This window comes from Apium graveolens, chromosome 9 (genome assembly GCF_009905375.1).
Source record: "Apium graveolens cultivar Ventura chromosome 9, ASM990537v1, whole genome shotgun sequence".
Taxonomy (NCBI): Eukaryota; Viridiplantae; Streptophyta; class Magnoliopsida; order Apiales; family Apiaceae; genus Apium; species Apium graveolens.
Window position 1 is genome coordinate 1,422,132 of NC_133655.1, and position 17,209 is coordinate 1,439,340.

The window sequence follows — 17,209 nt, forward strand, 5'->3', positions numbered from 1 at the left end:
TGTCAGCCCGCGTGGCAGCCACGTAAAAATAAAATAATATTTATGCGAGATGGACACTTTGTGAGGCGAGGCAGCATTTCAAAATTCCTTTATATTGAAATGGAGCTAAACATGTAAACACAAGCTCCTGTATCGTTTTGCCAAAATCATTTGAAATCTGTGGGGCACGAGCGGGCTTCATCTAGCTCCCCTTTGACGGCATTGAACAATTCTTCCTACTCAATCAGAATTTCTTCAAACTCCGCTGCCTTAGATTCAAATCTTTTCACCGAGGCACTAAACAAATCACGATCAGTAGTAAGAGTTGACCTCCCAACCAGAGCACTTAATAACGTTCCATCAACAATTCACCTCTCTTTCATCAACTCAGCCTCATGAGTCTCCACCTCGGCGGCTCGGTTTTAGAATTACGAAGCTCCTCGATCTCCCACTTCAAAGGATCTGCCTCATTAATACGATCATCAGCTAAAAGAAGCCTCTCCAACATTAAAGCCAATTGACAACTCTGCAGCCAACTGACAACAAAGAGAAGAAGAAAACTAAAGTAAGTAACAAACATGGAGAGATCAAACGAGAAAACAAGCTTAAACGAAATGACAAAGAAAAACAACTCAACCAAAAGGTTAAATGAAATTACCTTGTGAACATATGTCTTACAAACACGAAGTCCAATGACCCTAGAACTCGAAGGGCCCTGAACACCGCTTTCTGTGAATCCTTCACACGTTACCAGCACAAAGGGACCCAGTCGTATATTTTTCAATTTTTACTAACTATATAAATTAAAGATCTAAAGATCTTTACAAAGTTTCGGCGGGATAATTGTTTGGCCCAAGGCCCAAAGGAGTCTACTCAAGGCCCATTTAAGGAACTATGGCCTAGGAAATACACTATAAATATACCTCATCTATCACCAGAATGGGGGTGGGCAATCTTGGAGCAACAGACCTTTAAGAATTTTTTTGAAGTAGGAAGCCGGTAGGAAATTATATTTGCTATTTGACTTTATGGCAAATCTGTGTTAGCCTTTGTCCATCTTAAAGCAGTTGGAGTAGGAGTAAAAGATCGAAAGTGCTTTTCAAGGCATAAAAAAGAAAATTGATGGAACTCTGAGAAAAAAGAGAGATTGCTTATATGTGTGAGAACCTAGCAGTGGTTCCATGTAAATATAGAACAAAAAGGGGTTGAATGCAGATTCTTTTATATGTCTTGATCCAAAAGAGCTTTTGTATACAGGTACGACAGAGCTAATCTACAGACTCTTTTCAGCTAGCAATACCCGCATTGCTGCCACCAAGCTGGCGTATTAGATATGGCAAGATAATCTCAACATTACACAATACACCAGTTATATGGGACAACTGGAGACACCTGTTTATGTTTAGGCCAAGTTGTGTTTGTTTAATCATTTGCGTATTTTTTTTTATCATTGGAGCCGAGTGTTAGAAAAGAATAAGAAAGCTGCAAAATTTAGTTGTCCAACATTCCTATTCGACAGTCTGTATATAGGTGACCAAAGATAATATATAATGTAATATGATAATATAATATACTTGCCACCAATATTGTTCCATGAGGTATGGATTCCATTAGTTCCTCATTTGCTAGATTATAATAAGGTCTTATGCTCATGTAATGAGGTATGGATCCCATTTTAGGTCCTCATGTAATGAGCTCCTATGTTTCATATCATCATTCATTCTTCTTTGCATTATAATTTTGGCAATGTATTTAGTTGTCTTTTTATAGTCCAAAATATGTATTGTTTATCGCAAGTGAATTTTATTTCAGGCTGTCCTTAAACAATTTGGAGGTAGTGGCTATGGAGGTCCCGATTCTGTTGGTGATGGGCCAGAATTCCAGCAGCACCAAAAACTTGAAAAATTATACATATCTACACGTGCTGCCAAGGTTTCTTGTTCCTCCATATCGATTTTTATGTTTGTCTTTAAAAGCTTGGATGAAGATGTTAAAGATAGGGATAGCATTATTGCCCAATGTCACCATTCGCATGTTAACTGTCTCAAAGTTGAATTATCTGTTTTACTATATTCAACGAATTCGACACCTAGTTCATCTCTAACTTTGCAGACTGATCGTGCCTTTTCCTTTTTTTGTATTATGCATTTCTTTTCAGTAATGTAGGTAGAGTGCAAGCTGTAGAATTTTTAAACCATTATTTGCTTAGATTTCAAATATCCCACAACCTCATGTAAAAAATGATGACGAATTATGATCACTTATTAGTGCTTTTTCTTTTGCAGCATTTTCAAAGGGAGATTGTACGTGGCGTAGAAGGTTATATTGTTACCGGATCCAAGCAAGTGGAAATAGGTGAATTTGCTCAGCTTACTGTCATTTTAGTTTGTAGCCTAAATTGTGTAGCAATGGCTTGTTTGACACTCTGATCTTTTGATTAACAGGAACAAAGCTATCAGAAGATAGCAGAAAATATGGTGTTGAGAATACATGTACCAGTGGCAGCACATTGTCAAAAGCTGCAGCAAGTTTTGGACGTGCACGTGCTCAGATGGAAAAGGAACGTGGAAATATGCTGAAAGCTTTTGGTACACAGGTTAGTCATTTTTTTTTCCTTTTCAGGTTAATGAAATCTAAAAAATTGGAAATGTGACCAGGCCGAACCCTGCACTTGTTTTATTACACACGAGTACTGGATCATGCAAAATACTTTTTTTTTTCTGTGGATGGTTGAGACTTAAAGGTGTGTAGATGAGGCTGCTCTGATAGCAAACTGTTCTTATCTTAACATAAGTCGAAATCATGCCATACTTTTGTTTACGGCTTTCACCTTTACTCAGACATATTATTTAAAAGTGATGACGAATCATACCTTTTATCTTTGTTAATGTATTTTTCCCAACTGTTCATATATTTTGGAAAAATGAATTTTTGGTCCCTACACTCTTCAGTGTTTTAGCATCTGCTCCCTACATTCAAGCAATTCTGATTTGAAAACCTCTCCATTAGATAGTGGCCACCATCTCTCTCTCTCTTTTATGCCGTACCATTGTCTTCTTCACCTGAAAAAAGTCTGCTGGAATCTGCATTCCCTCTTGCAATTTTCAAGTTGTACGGTGACAATAATTGGGACATCAAATAGAATGCACAAAAAGTTGAGGGACTATTTACTTTACTTGCCCCTAAAATTTAAAATTTAGCAATCTACTGATATAGCAGAGAAAAAAGGAAAAAGAGACGGACCTCACATGTTCGCCTATGATATGCCAGATCTCTTATTGATGGTTTCTGGCACTTCCAGGAACCTGTTAGAAGTAACTTATTCTTAGAAGATGCAGTGCACAATGAGGATTGTAAAAAAGCTTTTGACATCTTTTTTGAAGTCAATTCAAAGTATTATTTAGGCATTCTTTATCTTTTAAGTAGATAAAAATAGATCTATTGCTCATATTTATATTCTACTAAGCTTACATCTATGTAAGAATTAAGATTAGACTTTAGGGTAACCGGCACTTGGTTCATTGAGTGTAATATGTACATTTCACTTGAGTTCGAGTAGAAGACCATTTGGTTTTATGGTTCTGTAAAACATAAATTGGTGAGAGTATTGTCTTTACTAACCTGGATATGGTCATATGTTGGAAATTGCGTGATATTTTTCTGTGGAGTTGAGTATGACTGTTTGACTATGAAAAATCTAGCTTTTGGTGATAGCTATGCATGTTCCATTTCTTCTCTTGTTTCAACTTCTATTATTTCAAGATTCTATCTTCCTTGTAACAATAGTCAATAATAGACTCTAGCCTTGTATTTCTGCTGTTTTGACATTTTGAGATTTTAGGTTGCAGAACCATTAAGAGCGATGGTACTGGGAGCTCCACTTGAAGACGCTAGACATCTTGCTCAACGTTATGATAGAATGCGTCAAGAGGCTGAATCTCAGGTAATGTTTTATACCATTTTACTTGGCTATTTTCATGCACAAACTTCTAAAAATTTCAATGACATGGAGTGATTTTATAAATTTGGAGTTCCTAGTTTTCTGACTTGATAAAAAAATATTCGATACAATTTCTAGCAATATTAGTCTTATAAGTTCCTACAAGCTTTAAAAACCGTTCTCTCTCAAACCTAGATAGGCCATTGAAGTTTCTAGACGACAAGCAAAAGTGCGAGAAGGAACAGGAAACCCAGACATAGTTATGAAACTTGAAGCAGCAGAATCGAAGCTTCAGGATCTAAAATCAAACATTAATATATTGGGAAAGGAAGCTACGGCAGCAATGTCTGCTGTTGAAGCTCAGCAGCAAAGGTTGACGCTCCAACGACTTATCTCCATGGTAAAGGAGCTACTAAGTATAATATATTGCCAAAATCTACATCAGTAAGAAAGTCATTTTGATGGTATTTCTTCTGTATTAAAGGTTGAATCAGAGCGTGCTTATCATCAAAGAGTTCTCCAGATACTTGATCAGCTTGAAAGCGAGGTATGTATCTATATAGCTGACGCCTTTCTAGAGGCAGCTTTCTACACCTAAAAGGCTCTTGTGCTCCTCTTGCTTAAAATTTTTGATTTGGCAGACTTAGTACTTTCACTATATTTACTTTGGTCTGGGTTTAGGCTTATCAATTATCGATATAGTTTTGAATTGATAATCAAACTCAAAACTGGTGCACATTTAAATTCAGTATTTTCGTATGATCCTGCAATCACTTGGATTTTAAACAGTTTTGCTGTTTAATAGCATCAGTTTTTTTTGGGTGCATCAGATAATAGCATTAGTAAATGTGTTGATAGACCAAAACCATACTTGTCTTGCAGAATTTATAGAGATTAGTGATCCTTTTTTTTGTCAGTAATTAATGAATTCATTGATGAATTGTATTCAGAATACAATTAACAAAGATAGAGCACATCTTTCATTCAGAAAGTGCTTATCATCTAACCGAAGACCATGCATAGATGTCCCCGGAAGCTTAGAACATTTTCTATGATTAAATATAAATAATATATTTATATATGTATAAAGTATGTGTACATTATATAAAATTTGTATAAACGTATTATTTAATACATTTACACACACTATAAACTAAAAAAATAAATTTTAAATTATATATAATTATATATTTATATAATTTAAATATCATATATGTATTTAGTTTCGGATTCGAATATGCCGAATTCGGATACGAATAATATTCGTTTTTTCTCGGATACGGATAATATCCGTTTTTTCTTGGATACGGATGCGGATTTTTCGGACGAATATCGGATTTTTCGAATTTTTTTGACAGCCCTAGATTAGATAATAAAACCTTAATGTCTGAAAAGATAACCCACAAAAAGGCCTCGTTAAAACCTCAAAGAGTAAAACCCAATGGGAAAAAAACTCAAGGAAGAAAAAGAGTACCCTCACCAAAGTACATTCTATACACAGCGAATAAAACTAGCATCTTCCGATAGAGGTAAAATCGCTCGTATCATCAAAATTTGTAGTTAAGTTGCATCATATCTTTTTAATTGATATAAATTTGGGCCATTGGCTACCTGCCTAAAGTTAGGAGATGTCTGAAAGACTAAAATCAGGTTGTTTTTGGTTTTTTTATCATTAAGCTATTGTGGTATTTCCTTTATGGAATTGGCAGATGATGTCAGAACGACAGAGAATTGAAGCAGCCCCACCTACTACAAGTGCAGACAATAACCCTCCACCACCACCACCATATGAAGAAGTAAATGATGTTTTCACTGCAACACATAATGGAACAGCTGATGCTATGGATTATTTTCTAGGAGAAGTGAGTGTACTTAATTTGTGTTGGATATAGTTTGACTGAGCGCAGTCCACGTTTTGTGAAATCTGCCTATGATTATATCTATATATTTTCTCATAATTGTAATTGAGCATTGTGATCTCTATTTTTCGTGGGAATTTAACCTAAATGCCTATTTTGTAGGCTTTATACTCGTATCATGCAGAATCTGACGTGGAGCTCAATTTGTCAATTGGTGACTATGTTGTTGTCCGCAAGGTTTGTAACTGGCATTAAGTTAACCAAATGGATGAGTTACAAGTTTCACTTGATTGTTAATTTATGTACCGCATTGGATTCAGAAGCATCATTATCTGTATTCGGTGGCTGTAGACTTATTTTGTTACAGTAGACCAGTAATGAGCAATCAAAACTCACAAGTAGTGATTAGTCAGCGGTGTGCTTTTTGATTGATTGATGCTTCTAGAAGCAATAATGTTTGCCTCCAGGTCCTTCCGTTTTACCGTGAATTACATCCAATCATATCTGAAATTTAGATTAATCTAGTGAAAGACCAAATGATGCATTTACCGGGTAGGTTATGAGACTAGTCCCCTGTAGACATTACTTTAGAAAACATAGCCTTTGGGGTTCATCGCAGACCTTGAGCCTTCCAGTTTTAAACTTTTAGCAATGTATTATTTCAAGGCTTATAAGATTGTATCATCATAATTACCTCATTTATGTACTCTGGTTGAAGTGTACAATTGATTAACTAAATAAGACTTCATAAGAACATACAGCAGGATATTAGGCGCCTCTTGTGATTTCTTACAACAGTTTAGCAAACCATTAATCTCCGACTATGACTTTGTTAATTAAAAGTTTGTGATAACATGTTGTTGTAGGTATCTAACAACGGTTGGGCAGAAGGTGAATGTAATGCGAAAGCAGGCTGGTTCCCATTTGGATACATTGAAAGACGGGAAAGAGTTCTTGCGAGCAAGATTGCTGACTTATCCTAATGCAATGCTGGCTCGTTTTATGTGCATACATACATGCGTTTGTGATTGCAAATACAGAATTCCAGCATTCACCAATTTTTTTGTTTATTTATATACCCTTTTCTGCTAAATGTATCCAAGTTTTGTTAAGTTGTCTTTGTATGCAGACACGCCTCAATCAAAATATCTCTCCTTAAGTTTTGAGTCTCTGCACACATTAACAGCTAGCTTAGTCAAGGCTTAATACTTTGTTTTTTGTTAGGTTCGTCTTCCTTGTATTTGTGTTTCCGATAAAGGGTTGTGTTACTGAGAAACGAAAGATCATTTGTTGAGGTGTTCATATGTATGATAATATGAAAATAGAGTAAATTGCAGTTTGAACCCATTTTTTTCGAGAATTTGTCAGCTTGGTCTCAAACTTGAAGTAATGGTAGAATGCACCCTATACTTTCAGTCTCGCTTATATTTGCAACCAGTTGACCAATTTCAGTCCAAAAGTACCGCTGGTGTTACTTCTTAGTTGACAGAAAGTTAAAGCGGAAGAAAATTTATCTCTTTTAAGAGTGCTAATTCCTAACAATCGTGTGTTATAGAAGTTATATTTAATACATTGCTCCTGAATTCTTAGATCATTATTTCAAGTATACGGATTTAAGGAATTTTTTTTACCCTTCCGCAAAAAATTATCCGCGGAAGGGTTAAAAAAATTTCTTAGATCGGGACCCTTGAAATATAGATCTGACATTCCCGGAACAAGACCCTTCTTTTAATTCTAAAACAGTGCACACCCATAACTGTAACATATTGCAAAGTGCACATTTAAACCTTTTTTTTAAAGTACTTAGAACAACACCTTGTTTTCAAAATGAACTTTTTTTACTACAATAGAATAGCTCAACATTGACTGATAAGATTTTGTTATTTTGAAAAAATAGTGAACAAACTAGCAAATTCAACTTATAGTAAAGACATTATCATATTAGCAAAGTATTCAAATTTTGATTTTCGGGAAAAAAAAGGTTCTTCTCCGGATAATTAGATCACATGATTAATTTTTTTGAAAAAATTAATTCTAACACAAAGAAAATTCTGTTATTTTTACTTCTATTCTGCTTATGCTCTTCAATATTACAGGCGTATCTTACCGGAATAAAAGGTTCGAGACCAAGAAGAAAAAGCGCCCAAAGATGACAGCCATAAAATCGCAATTTACAATATGTTATACCAAATGTATAAAATATTGTAATTAAAATGCATTCGGTGAATTTGAATTTGAACCGGTGAGTCGCATCATGTATTAGTTTTGCATTATATTATCTGGAACATAGTTTGTAGGCAGTTTTTGCAACTCTTGTAAACAACTCTCTGTTCGTAAAAAAAAATAATCCAAAAGAAGAAAGAGGTTGCTTCTCGGCTTTTTTTGAGGTTCTTTGCAATGTGCTCGACATAATTTAGCTTCTTACCTTCCAAGTTCGATCTCAATGTTCTTGTTGAAATGATTTTTGCAGTGGAGAATATATGATACACAATAGTACATGTGTAATAGTTGCGGAAGTCAAAAGTACAACATTATATGTGAGCTCCAGTATAAGAATGTGCGTCTCTACTCAAAAACTGAATTCTTGCAAAGATGGGATCCTACAAAATACAAAAAAAGAAAAAAAAATCAGGTCCTCCACAAAACATTACGCAAGTGTAAGCATTAGATCATCCAGGATAAGGAACCCGAAAATGATATTTTATATTTCCATTGCTATACAGTCAACATCGAAAATATCAATACCCACAAAGGATCAACTTACATGCATTGTTTGAAAGGTTTGAAGATAGATATGAACAAAGGATAGCCAGAATGATGAAGATGATAGCGATCTGCATTGGAATTTCAATATTGTGAGTTACCACTGGTGTAATTTGCTAAAATAAGGAGATGAGATACACAAGGAGTAACTAATGATCAAGGAAAATTTGTCAAGTCTTATCTAAACAAGTGAAAAGCAACGCAACCACTAACCAACACAGAGTTGTATCCTGATTCATTCTCGATTATGTATGATCTTCTGCTGCAATGTAGAAACATTGTGGACTTTCAGAAATACTACAATACACAAGCACAATACAATTTGGTAGTAGTTAGAAAATCAGAGCCCAGGTACAACAGGTAAACAAACCTTTTAGTTAGAGCTCCTGAATTCTTGCATGTTTTCTGAATTGCTTCTAACCTGCTCAAAGTTATCGTAGCATTTGGATCATCCTTGTCAACCTAAATGTGCCAATGCAGCATACATTCACTACTGTTAACAACATAACACTGGAGAAGTTGCATTCTTGACCAAAAGAGGATATACAAAAGGAAAATCAGACATTAGCCACATTCTTTTGGTACAAGGGGGCTCTATAATTATATTGTAGCAGTTGTTAAAAGTCTTTAATTTCAAATTGACTTGAAAGTGTTCTGCCACATATCCACTGAGTTTTGAACTTGGAAAACAGAGGTGGCTGCATAACCTTGTAAATGTATTTTCTTTCCCTTTCTCTCGTGTTCTGAACATTGTAAAAGAGAATATGATGGTAACTATAGTTGGTCTGAAGCGGGTTGCAATAGATATCTATCGCATTTATGAAAATGAAATTAGGAAAAGGTTTACTAGTTTTGTAGTGCACAACAAATAACCTGAGATAATAGTAACCTTTGGAGCAATATGTCAAACCCTTGATGTCGCACATTTTACTCTATTTGACTTTCATTTTGAATGCTAATATCATAGATATACACTATACAGTAATACGTGTAGAACATCACTGTCGATGCATTGTTAAGAAAGAATAATAATTAGCTAAATGTATGATAACATACCTTAGACTTCAGCAAACAAGAAAAATCAAAGAATGCACCATATACGTCGGACATTGTTTTTGTTCGGTCAATAACTTTAGCAGTGAGACCTAGAAGACAAAACCATAATATATACATTAGCATTTCAAGAAACTATACCCGGAACCACTAAGTCTATAAATACACCTCAAAACAGTCAACTGACATCCAAAATTCTTAATTATTACTTCAATATTTTATGTGCATAATGTACATGGATACATAACACATGGAGGAAGTTCTATGCTCAAACAAGAATGATGCATGAAAAGGGAAAATAATGGTTTCTTGGCTTGGGTTTATCAAATACTAATTTTAAGAAAAGAAAGTGAATGAATAGTATCGTAAACAATAATATGGGCCTCAGAATCTAAATGAATGCATTTTTGATATAGGACACCTAGTATAAAACTGTCATACTCTACGTGTACAACAGCCCAAATAATGAATAGATTAGAACTGCTAAACATAATAATTTATTGATAGTTAACTCGAGGTCTTGATTAAGCAGCTGTCGAAATTTCTATTATTAGCAGACAGTATCTGGTTTTTCCTTATACATGGTGTTAGGGAAATTTGCCTATTTTCAAAGGGTGTAGATATCACCTTTTCACCTAAGATCACCTAAGATCACAGAGAAAGTCTGGGGCATGTAGAAATTCTGATCCATATAACAAAATTAGTGGAAATCTGAAGATTAGTTAACCTCTTTATTTCACTCTCTACTACTGGGAAGTTATAAATGAGCGTAATGGACTTGGTATTCCAGAACACCACCAATCATATTCAACTATCAAGCGATGGTAAATACATTAAATGGTGTTATAAAGGGATTGACGACATTTGCTAATATGGTATGTCAAGGAGAACAATTCAAGAGTAACCTTACCACGTCTCATTTTCACAACCCCTCTGAAGACTTGAATATTGTTGAAGCATAAAGAAAGCGTTCCAATTGCCATTATCTGATAAAATTTGACATCAGATGCAAATTTTTAGACAGGCATGAATAACATGAAAATAAATGCAGTACTATGCAGAAAACAGTGCTCTGCTGATGCCTACAAACTCGCAGTGGGATATCCAGTTAAGAAACAAAAATGGTCTCTGTTGGCTGTGTCTGCTGGAAGATTTATCGGAATTTTCTATGCAAGGTCAAACCTAACATTGCATATAATACAGATTCCATAATCTGTGATAAGATAAAGAATGGGGATAAAATAAAAAAGGAAAAGAAGAGGAATTCCTTCAAAGTATAGGTAGGAGCTCAGCGTGTATCTTGAATCTTAGGGATTCAGATTTAAAAAAGTAAAATTTCAAAAAAGCTAAATATTCTTAAACCACAAAAACATTCGATTCCAGTTAATTTTATAAGATATATGGAGTTCCTTGTAATAATGTACCTGTGGAATTGCACAGAACCGAAAGATGGCAGGATCCCGCAAATCAGACATGTATTGTAGACAGTCTTCTGCGTGTATCAGAGCATTTGCGACCATCTCATTAAGGCACTGCACCGCCTTTGCTGAGTTCTCCTCAGATTTTAAGTCCTGATTCACATAAAAGCCATGATGCCATGCCAAGTAGCCCAAATTTGAAAAATAATTCACAACAACCATTATTATATTTCGAATCATTGATTACCTAGTTTTCCAGTAATGTTTTCATTTCTTTGAGGTCAGACAAGTATATAAAGTAATAAAACTAGATTTTCTTATTTAGTAACAGAAAGAGATAAACCTCGAGTTTATCAACATATTTACTCCAGATCTCGCGAGGCCAAAACATGCGTGACTTTGGTATCTCATTAATGTCCTCCAAATAATCTCGGATGATGTTTGTCTTCTGCAATACATTAAGAAAACAGTGCAAAACATCATTTTATACACTAATTTAATTTTAATCAACATTTTCTTTCAAGAATTTTAACACATTTTTATATAGTCTTAAGAAGTCAATATGAATACCTGGAGAAATAAACCCATTGAATTAGATAAAGCATCTGTAGCCAGATCTTCTGCCCCTGAAGCATGGAATAGCTTTGACAGCCCTAATCCAACAAGTCCTGCTACATAGTGACAATATTCATCATAATCATCAATGGATTCTACCTGTAACACAAGAAACTTATAAGTGGCACATATAGAATAGAATTACTAACAAGTAATATGTAGCTTCAAGACAATATAAATTTGAAGTCAACCCAGTATCTGAGTCTCTCGGGATATACTCGTACATAAACTTATTTCATGTATTTTTCTTAAAAATCTTAATAAGGGTTAGCTGGGGAGCCACATAAAAATTAACATAAAACCTATCAAATGAGGAAAAGATGGTGTATATCCTTTAATCTTTCATGATATCCATTACTTACCTCCTTGCATATAAACTTTGCCATTCCTGCACCCATTCGCATGGTGATATCTTCTATTGCCTCCTGGTAACTTTAGAATGATTCAAAAAATAAAGACACCTCATCAGATGTTCAGAATCTGAATAAAAGATATTGAAGTGGTTGAAAACTATGCTAAGAGACTATTGAGTATAGTGATAAGTAAATGCATTCACAGACGGGACTTGTGTCACGTGGTCCTAATACAAACTCAAAATGATTAGTTTGGACTTTAAGATTATAGAAAATGCTATAGACTTTTGATGTTTGCTCATCCAGATGTCATTAGAAATGGTAAACTTGGATTCCTAGCATTTTGCAACATTAATGGAAGATCTGAACACAACTCTCAAAAGAAGTGAGACACATCTACCAGATGACAAGGGAAGAAACACAAGGTGTAAGAATCACCAAATGAGGAATTTCTATATCACTGAAAGTAGCAGTCGAGGAAAGTGGGAGCATAGCCACCTTCGTTTTGACTACATTTGGGCCATTCACCATTTGGACACACAAGGGGGGGGGGGGTTATACATGAGACACTAGTCTGTGATTTTTTTTTAAATACTAGTAATCACCCAAATTATAACTCAAAACGATTAAAAGAAGAAACGGTAGAAACTGATGTAAAAATAGGTAAACAAATAGATATATGCAGAGATGTTGATCACTGTAAATAGTAGGGAAGCAACAGACCCTCCAAAATTAAACTATTTATTGAAAACAGCAAACAGACAGCATTTTGAGGCTAGATTGTTACTAGTTTGCATTTTTTTTATTGCATAATAAGCAGAGGTTCTGTTAAAACTTATATGTATTTTCCTGAAACATAATATTCATAACATAATGCTCCACATATGTATTGCCTGCATCTATCACATACACTAATTTGTAAATTTTCCAGCCAGTCATTAGGTGATCTAACATGTTACTGTCAATTAAAGTAACATCACCAGCTTACTACTATCCAGAATTTATCTACAGAGTGTATAGAAAATACTAGTCGCTGAAAAAAGAGTAAATATCATGATGCATAGTCTGCTTGCTTAATATACCTTTCTAAAGTCCACAAAAATATTAATCCTGATAAATCTTGCCGAGAAAGATTTATACAAACTTATTCACAGCCATTTAATTCAAAATATAAATGAGATCAATATTCTGAGTTAGGATATACCCTTTAGCGAGCTCCAAAAAGGCATTAGAAACATGATGGAACTCGTCCATGAGAACTTTGTATTCCTTCGTACCACCTTTACCCGAGTAAGAAAGCCAGATTAGCAACAAGTTCAAATATAGATATCAAGTATATAAGATTACAGACAACTTGTTATCATTTATAAGTGCCTCCCCTACAGGGGATACCGAGTCTTAACCCATACAACTCTATTCAAGTGAAGAAAGTCAAAGAGTCCAGTGGTACATTAGTAAATTTTGATGACGAAAATTATTCAAGTCTGAATAATAACTTCAGTCATGTTATGATGTTTTTTTAATAATAATATCTTGCTTTTTTCCTATTGAATGTGCATTTTGTGATGTTGGGGAATGTATAAACATTTGAAAATAACGTTAGCTTCCACTTTACATGTTTTAATAGTTTATTTAAAACTATGAAGAACAATAGCGATAATTTGCAAGTGCCCTAACAACAGAAAAGCAAATTTGGAGTATATTATGATTAATGCTTCATGTGATTTCTTCATCAACACAGCATGGAACACTAGAAGTATACCGATTTAAAGTTAGTCAAATTTCCCTATCAACTGTAAGTAATGGCAGCAAAATAGCACATTTCACAATGAAATGCAATTAGAAAAATACTTTTGTCCACTCTGCATCTCCATGAGTAGGATCTAAAACCACTCATTATTAAAGTAAATCATGGAGCCTAAACTATAACAAAAAGACCACTTTCAGGTAAATTAGAGGCCGAATCAATAAAGTATAGGGAATGGTGGCACATAGGAGAACAGTGAACTTACATGAGAAGTGCCAATCATTATCATATACGTGGCGATGAAAATTATTCAGGATAGGTACTTTAACCTCTGCGGATATGCTTGTGTCATCCTCTGTAGAAAGGAAGAAATGTAACTGCATAAGGCTATGTTTAACATATTAAAAATATAAGAATGCTTAGCAGCACGTGACACTAAACTGTATTAATGTATGTAACTTCACAATGAAGTATCAGGGCTGCTGTGGATTAAGAAAAAAGAAAAGAGGATATGCATAAAGAAAGGGAGAACGTAAAGAAGTACGTTGAGAATGAATTAACCATAAATAAGCAAACAACATTAGGCACATCAACATGACTTCCCAAAAATGCAAAAAGTTATACACAAGGTTAACACAAAATAACATACCAACAGTGTCGAGAGCCCGAAGTACCAAGTAAAAAATGCACACCTGCATAGAGTGAAACATAAATAAAACATGTAAATAGATGCTTGTGGATATGTCAGCTCAAAAATATGATCCACACATTTATACGACATATATATATTTATATAAAATGAAATCACTTTACGCATAAACTTGTATAAATAACCTAATTCCAGATTCTAATTTCAACATTGTCACCTAAAATACAACCTCTTACACACATCGATAACAATTCACTAAATAAATAAACACATTCAACTAGAAAACAAAGCACGCGATGCAATATAAGATAAGCCGCCGAATGAATCAAATCAGGTAAAACTTACAATATCAGATTCTAATTTCATTTCTATAATTTTGACTAAAACACAACTAACACACATCAATACCAAATTCACAACATAAACACATTCAACTACATAAATTCACACAAACACGAGCACGTAAAACAAGCACACGATACAATATAAGATAAGCCGCGAAATGAATCGAATCCGGTAAAACTTACAGCATAAAATATCAGATTCTAATTTCATTCCAGCATTTTCGACTAAAACACAACTAACACACATCAATAACGATTCACAACATAAACACTTCCAACTACACAAATTGAAACAAACACGAGCACGAAACGATACAATATAAGATAAGCCGCTGAATGAATCGAATCCGGTAAAACTTACAGCATAAAATATCAGATTCTAATTTCATTTCAGCATTTTCGACTTAAACACAACAAATAACACACATCAATACATAAACACACCCAATTACACAAATTGAAACAAACAAGAGCACGAAAACGACACGATATAAGATAAGTACACGCAAATTGGGAATCAAATAGAGCAAAACGTACAGCATCACGAAGCTGTGGACCGAGCTGTTGAATAACGAGACCGAAGCTTCTAGAAACCTTATGAAGCATAGAATAACAGAACGCCCAGTGTGGCTCCGGTGGGATCTGTTTCTCGGCGTGTTTAGCAGCATATTTAAGCTTTAAAAGTGGATACAAATCATCAGGATGCTTCAATACAGCTCCCAAGCTTCCCATTCCTAACAAATTCGAGATCAATTGTAAATCGAAATCGATACAATTATTAAACAGAGATTTGCAATGTGATTTTGAGATGAGATTTATATTTTATTTTTTCAGTGTTTTGTGAACAACAGGTTAGAGATGTGGATCCTCGATACAAATGTAGGCCGTAACCGTTCTGTTTTAAATTCGATCTGTTTCTTTTTTTTAACCCCCCACACCGGATTCGGCCAAGATTCGAACTTTTGACACCTCGAATTTTTTTTAATCATAGTCTATTTTTCGATTAGAGTAGTAAAATCTTGATAAATAAATATGATAAACGAATAATTTCGGTAAATAAATATTTTTTTCTGGTCGAAATATAATATATACAATATATTTTTGACCTTGAATAATCTCGATTAATGAATAAAATATTTCGATTCCGAGGGTATTCATTCATCGTGGTTTAACTGTATATATATATATATATATAATTTAGTTTAAAGTGTAATATTTTTTAAAATATATATATATAAAAGAAAAGTAATCGATTTTATATAAATTAAGAATCTTATTTGGTATTTTGGAATCTTAAAAATATAGCTAACTTAAAATGTTTTATGAATAAGAGTATAAGATATTTTAATTTTATTAAAAAAGTAATTAATTTAATTATTAAAGAATAGAGGAAGTCAAAGCGTCAATATTAAAAAGTCAATATTAAAAAATAAAGGAAGTAATATCCGATTTCTAATAAAATTTTGTGAACGAAAATGGAATAAAATTTTACATGAAAAAAGATTAAATTCGAAATACGGGAACGATAAGGATAAAGTGCAATTTTTAATATTTTAAAAAAATGTCAGCAGCAAATCACAAAGTTGTTGGTTGGATGTTACTAGTTGGCCATAACTAGTCGTAAGGTTTGGTTGGTTGATTGGATCCGGGAGGAAGCACTTCAATAATTGATTCTAGTTTTTAACCCATTGCATTTTTTATTCTTCTACTTGACTATTAGTAAATTTTTCAAAAAATATACTAATGAATGTCATTTTGGTTTTAAAAAATATTAGTGCTTTTATAATGTTCTTATGAACGATTTTAGTGAAAAAATTACTGAAAAATACTAATGATTGTCATTTTGTTTTTTTTATCGTAAGTAACCCGCAGCCGCTAGCCTTCGGGTGCGCACTGAGTAAAACCTATGGGCTTGTTATTTTGGTTTTAAAAATTACTAAAGCTTTATAATGTTCTTATGAACGATTTTAGTGAAGAAATTACTCTGCATTTAGGGGATAACTGAATATGTCATGTGAATTGCGCTTAAGGATAATTTTGATGAAGAAATTACTCGGTGTTATATATCATGTGATTTGTGCTTAAGAACATTTTCACCAGTGACCTAAAATTTTAAATTTGGGTCAAATAATCACATATTATCCTTCTACAGTGATTTAAACGGTGATACAAATTTTGATCGGTTAATATCGGTGATCCAAATTTGGATCACCACTATTCACTTATTCAAATTCAGTTTAATATAAAATAATATTTTTTATTAGTATATTTTAGTTTATAAGATTAAAATTGATTTGTGATTAATCAATGAATGTTAATTATATTTTATATCTTAATTAATAAAATGAATGTGAACCAAATTTGGATCAACCACTATTCATTGATATAAAATTAAAAAAATAGTTTTTTTATAAGTATATTTTAGTTTATTAGATTTAAAATTGATTTTGGATTAATTAATAAATGTTAATTATGTTTTATATCTTAAT

The 17,209-nt window shown here is 33.6% G+C and overlaps 2 protein-coding genes across 3 annotated transcripts in view; one reads left to right on the forward strand and one right to left on the reverse strand.

Annotated features, from left to right (window-relative positions):
- The window catches only part of LOC141686719 (SH3 domain-containing protein 2-like), a 10,648-nt gene extending 3,676 nt beyond the window's left edge, over positions 1–6,972 (forward strand). Inside the window, exons 2-10 of the mRNA XM_074491767.1 lie at positions 1,792–1,911; positions 2,265–2,334; positions 2,424–2,575; positions 3,821–3,922; positions 4,119–4,319; positions 4,404–4,466; positions 5,629–5,781; positions 5,941–6,015; positions 6,645–6,972. Of these exons, the coding sequence (XP_074347868.1) occupies positions 1,792–1,911; positions 2,265–2,334; positions 2,424–2,575; positions 3,821–3,922; positions 4,119–4,319; positions 4,404–4,466; positions 5,629–5,781; positions 5,941–6,015; positions 6,645–6,761 (1,053 nt within the window). The 3' untranslated portion in view covers positions 6,762–6,972. The remainder of the gene's footprint in view (positions 1–1,791; positions 1,912–2,264; positions 2,335–2,423; positions 2,576–3,820; positions 3,923–4,118; positions 4,320–4,403; positions 4,467–5,628; positions 5,782–5,940; positions 6,016–6,644) is intronic.
- Positions 6,973–8,001: 1,029 nt separating this feature from the next.
- On the reverse strand, positions 8,002–15,612 carry LOC141683669 (squalene synthase 2). Of its 2 annotated transcripts, none has more exons than XM_074488418.1 (14): positions 15,258–15,612; positions 14,377–14,419; positions 13,993–14,082; positions 13,185–13,260; positions 11,990–12,059; positions 11,583–11,726; positions 11,356–11,460; positions 11,019–11,165; positions 10,505–10,580; positions 9,598–9,686; positions 8,912–9,003; positions 8,755–8,800; positions 8,543–8,612; positions 8,002–8,378 (listed from the first exon to the last, which is right to left on the reverse strand). In XM_074488418.1, coding segments are annotated over exons 1-14 (1,245 nt in total). In that variant the 5' UTR covers positions 15,453–15,612; the 3' UTR covers positions 8,002–8,376. The 2 variants fall into 2 exon arrangements, with proteins under 2 accessions (XP_074344519.1, XP_074344518.1); XM_074488417.1 differs by having other exon boundaries at positions 8,755–8,803; positions 15,258–15,611.
- Between the last annotated feature and the right edge of the window lie 1,597 nt (positions 15,613–17,209).

Coding starts and splice junctions, on each gene's coding strand:
- LOC141683669 (XM_074488417.1), bottom strand. CDS start 15,452: ATGGGAAGCTTGGGAGCTGTATTGAAGCATCCTGATGATTTGTATCCA. Junction 14,420..15,257: donor GTCCACAGCTTCGTGATGCT/GTACGTTTTGCT, acceptor CACTCTATGCAG/GTGTGCATTTTTTACTTGGT. Junction 8,613..8,754: donor CAGGATACAACTCTGTGTTG/GTTAGTGGTTGC, acceptor ATTCCAATGCAG/ATCGCTATCATCTTCATCAT.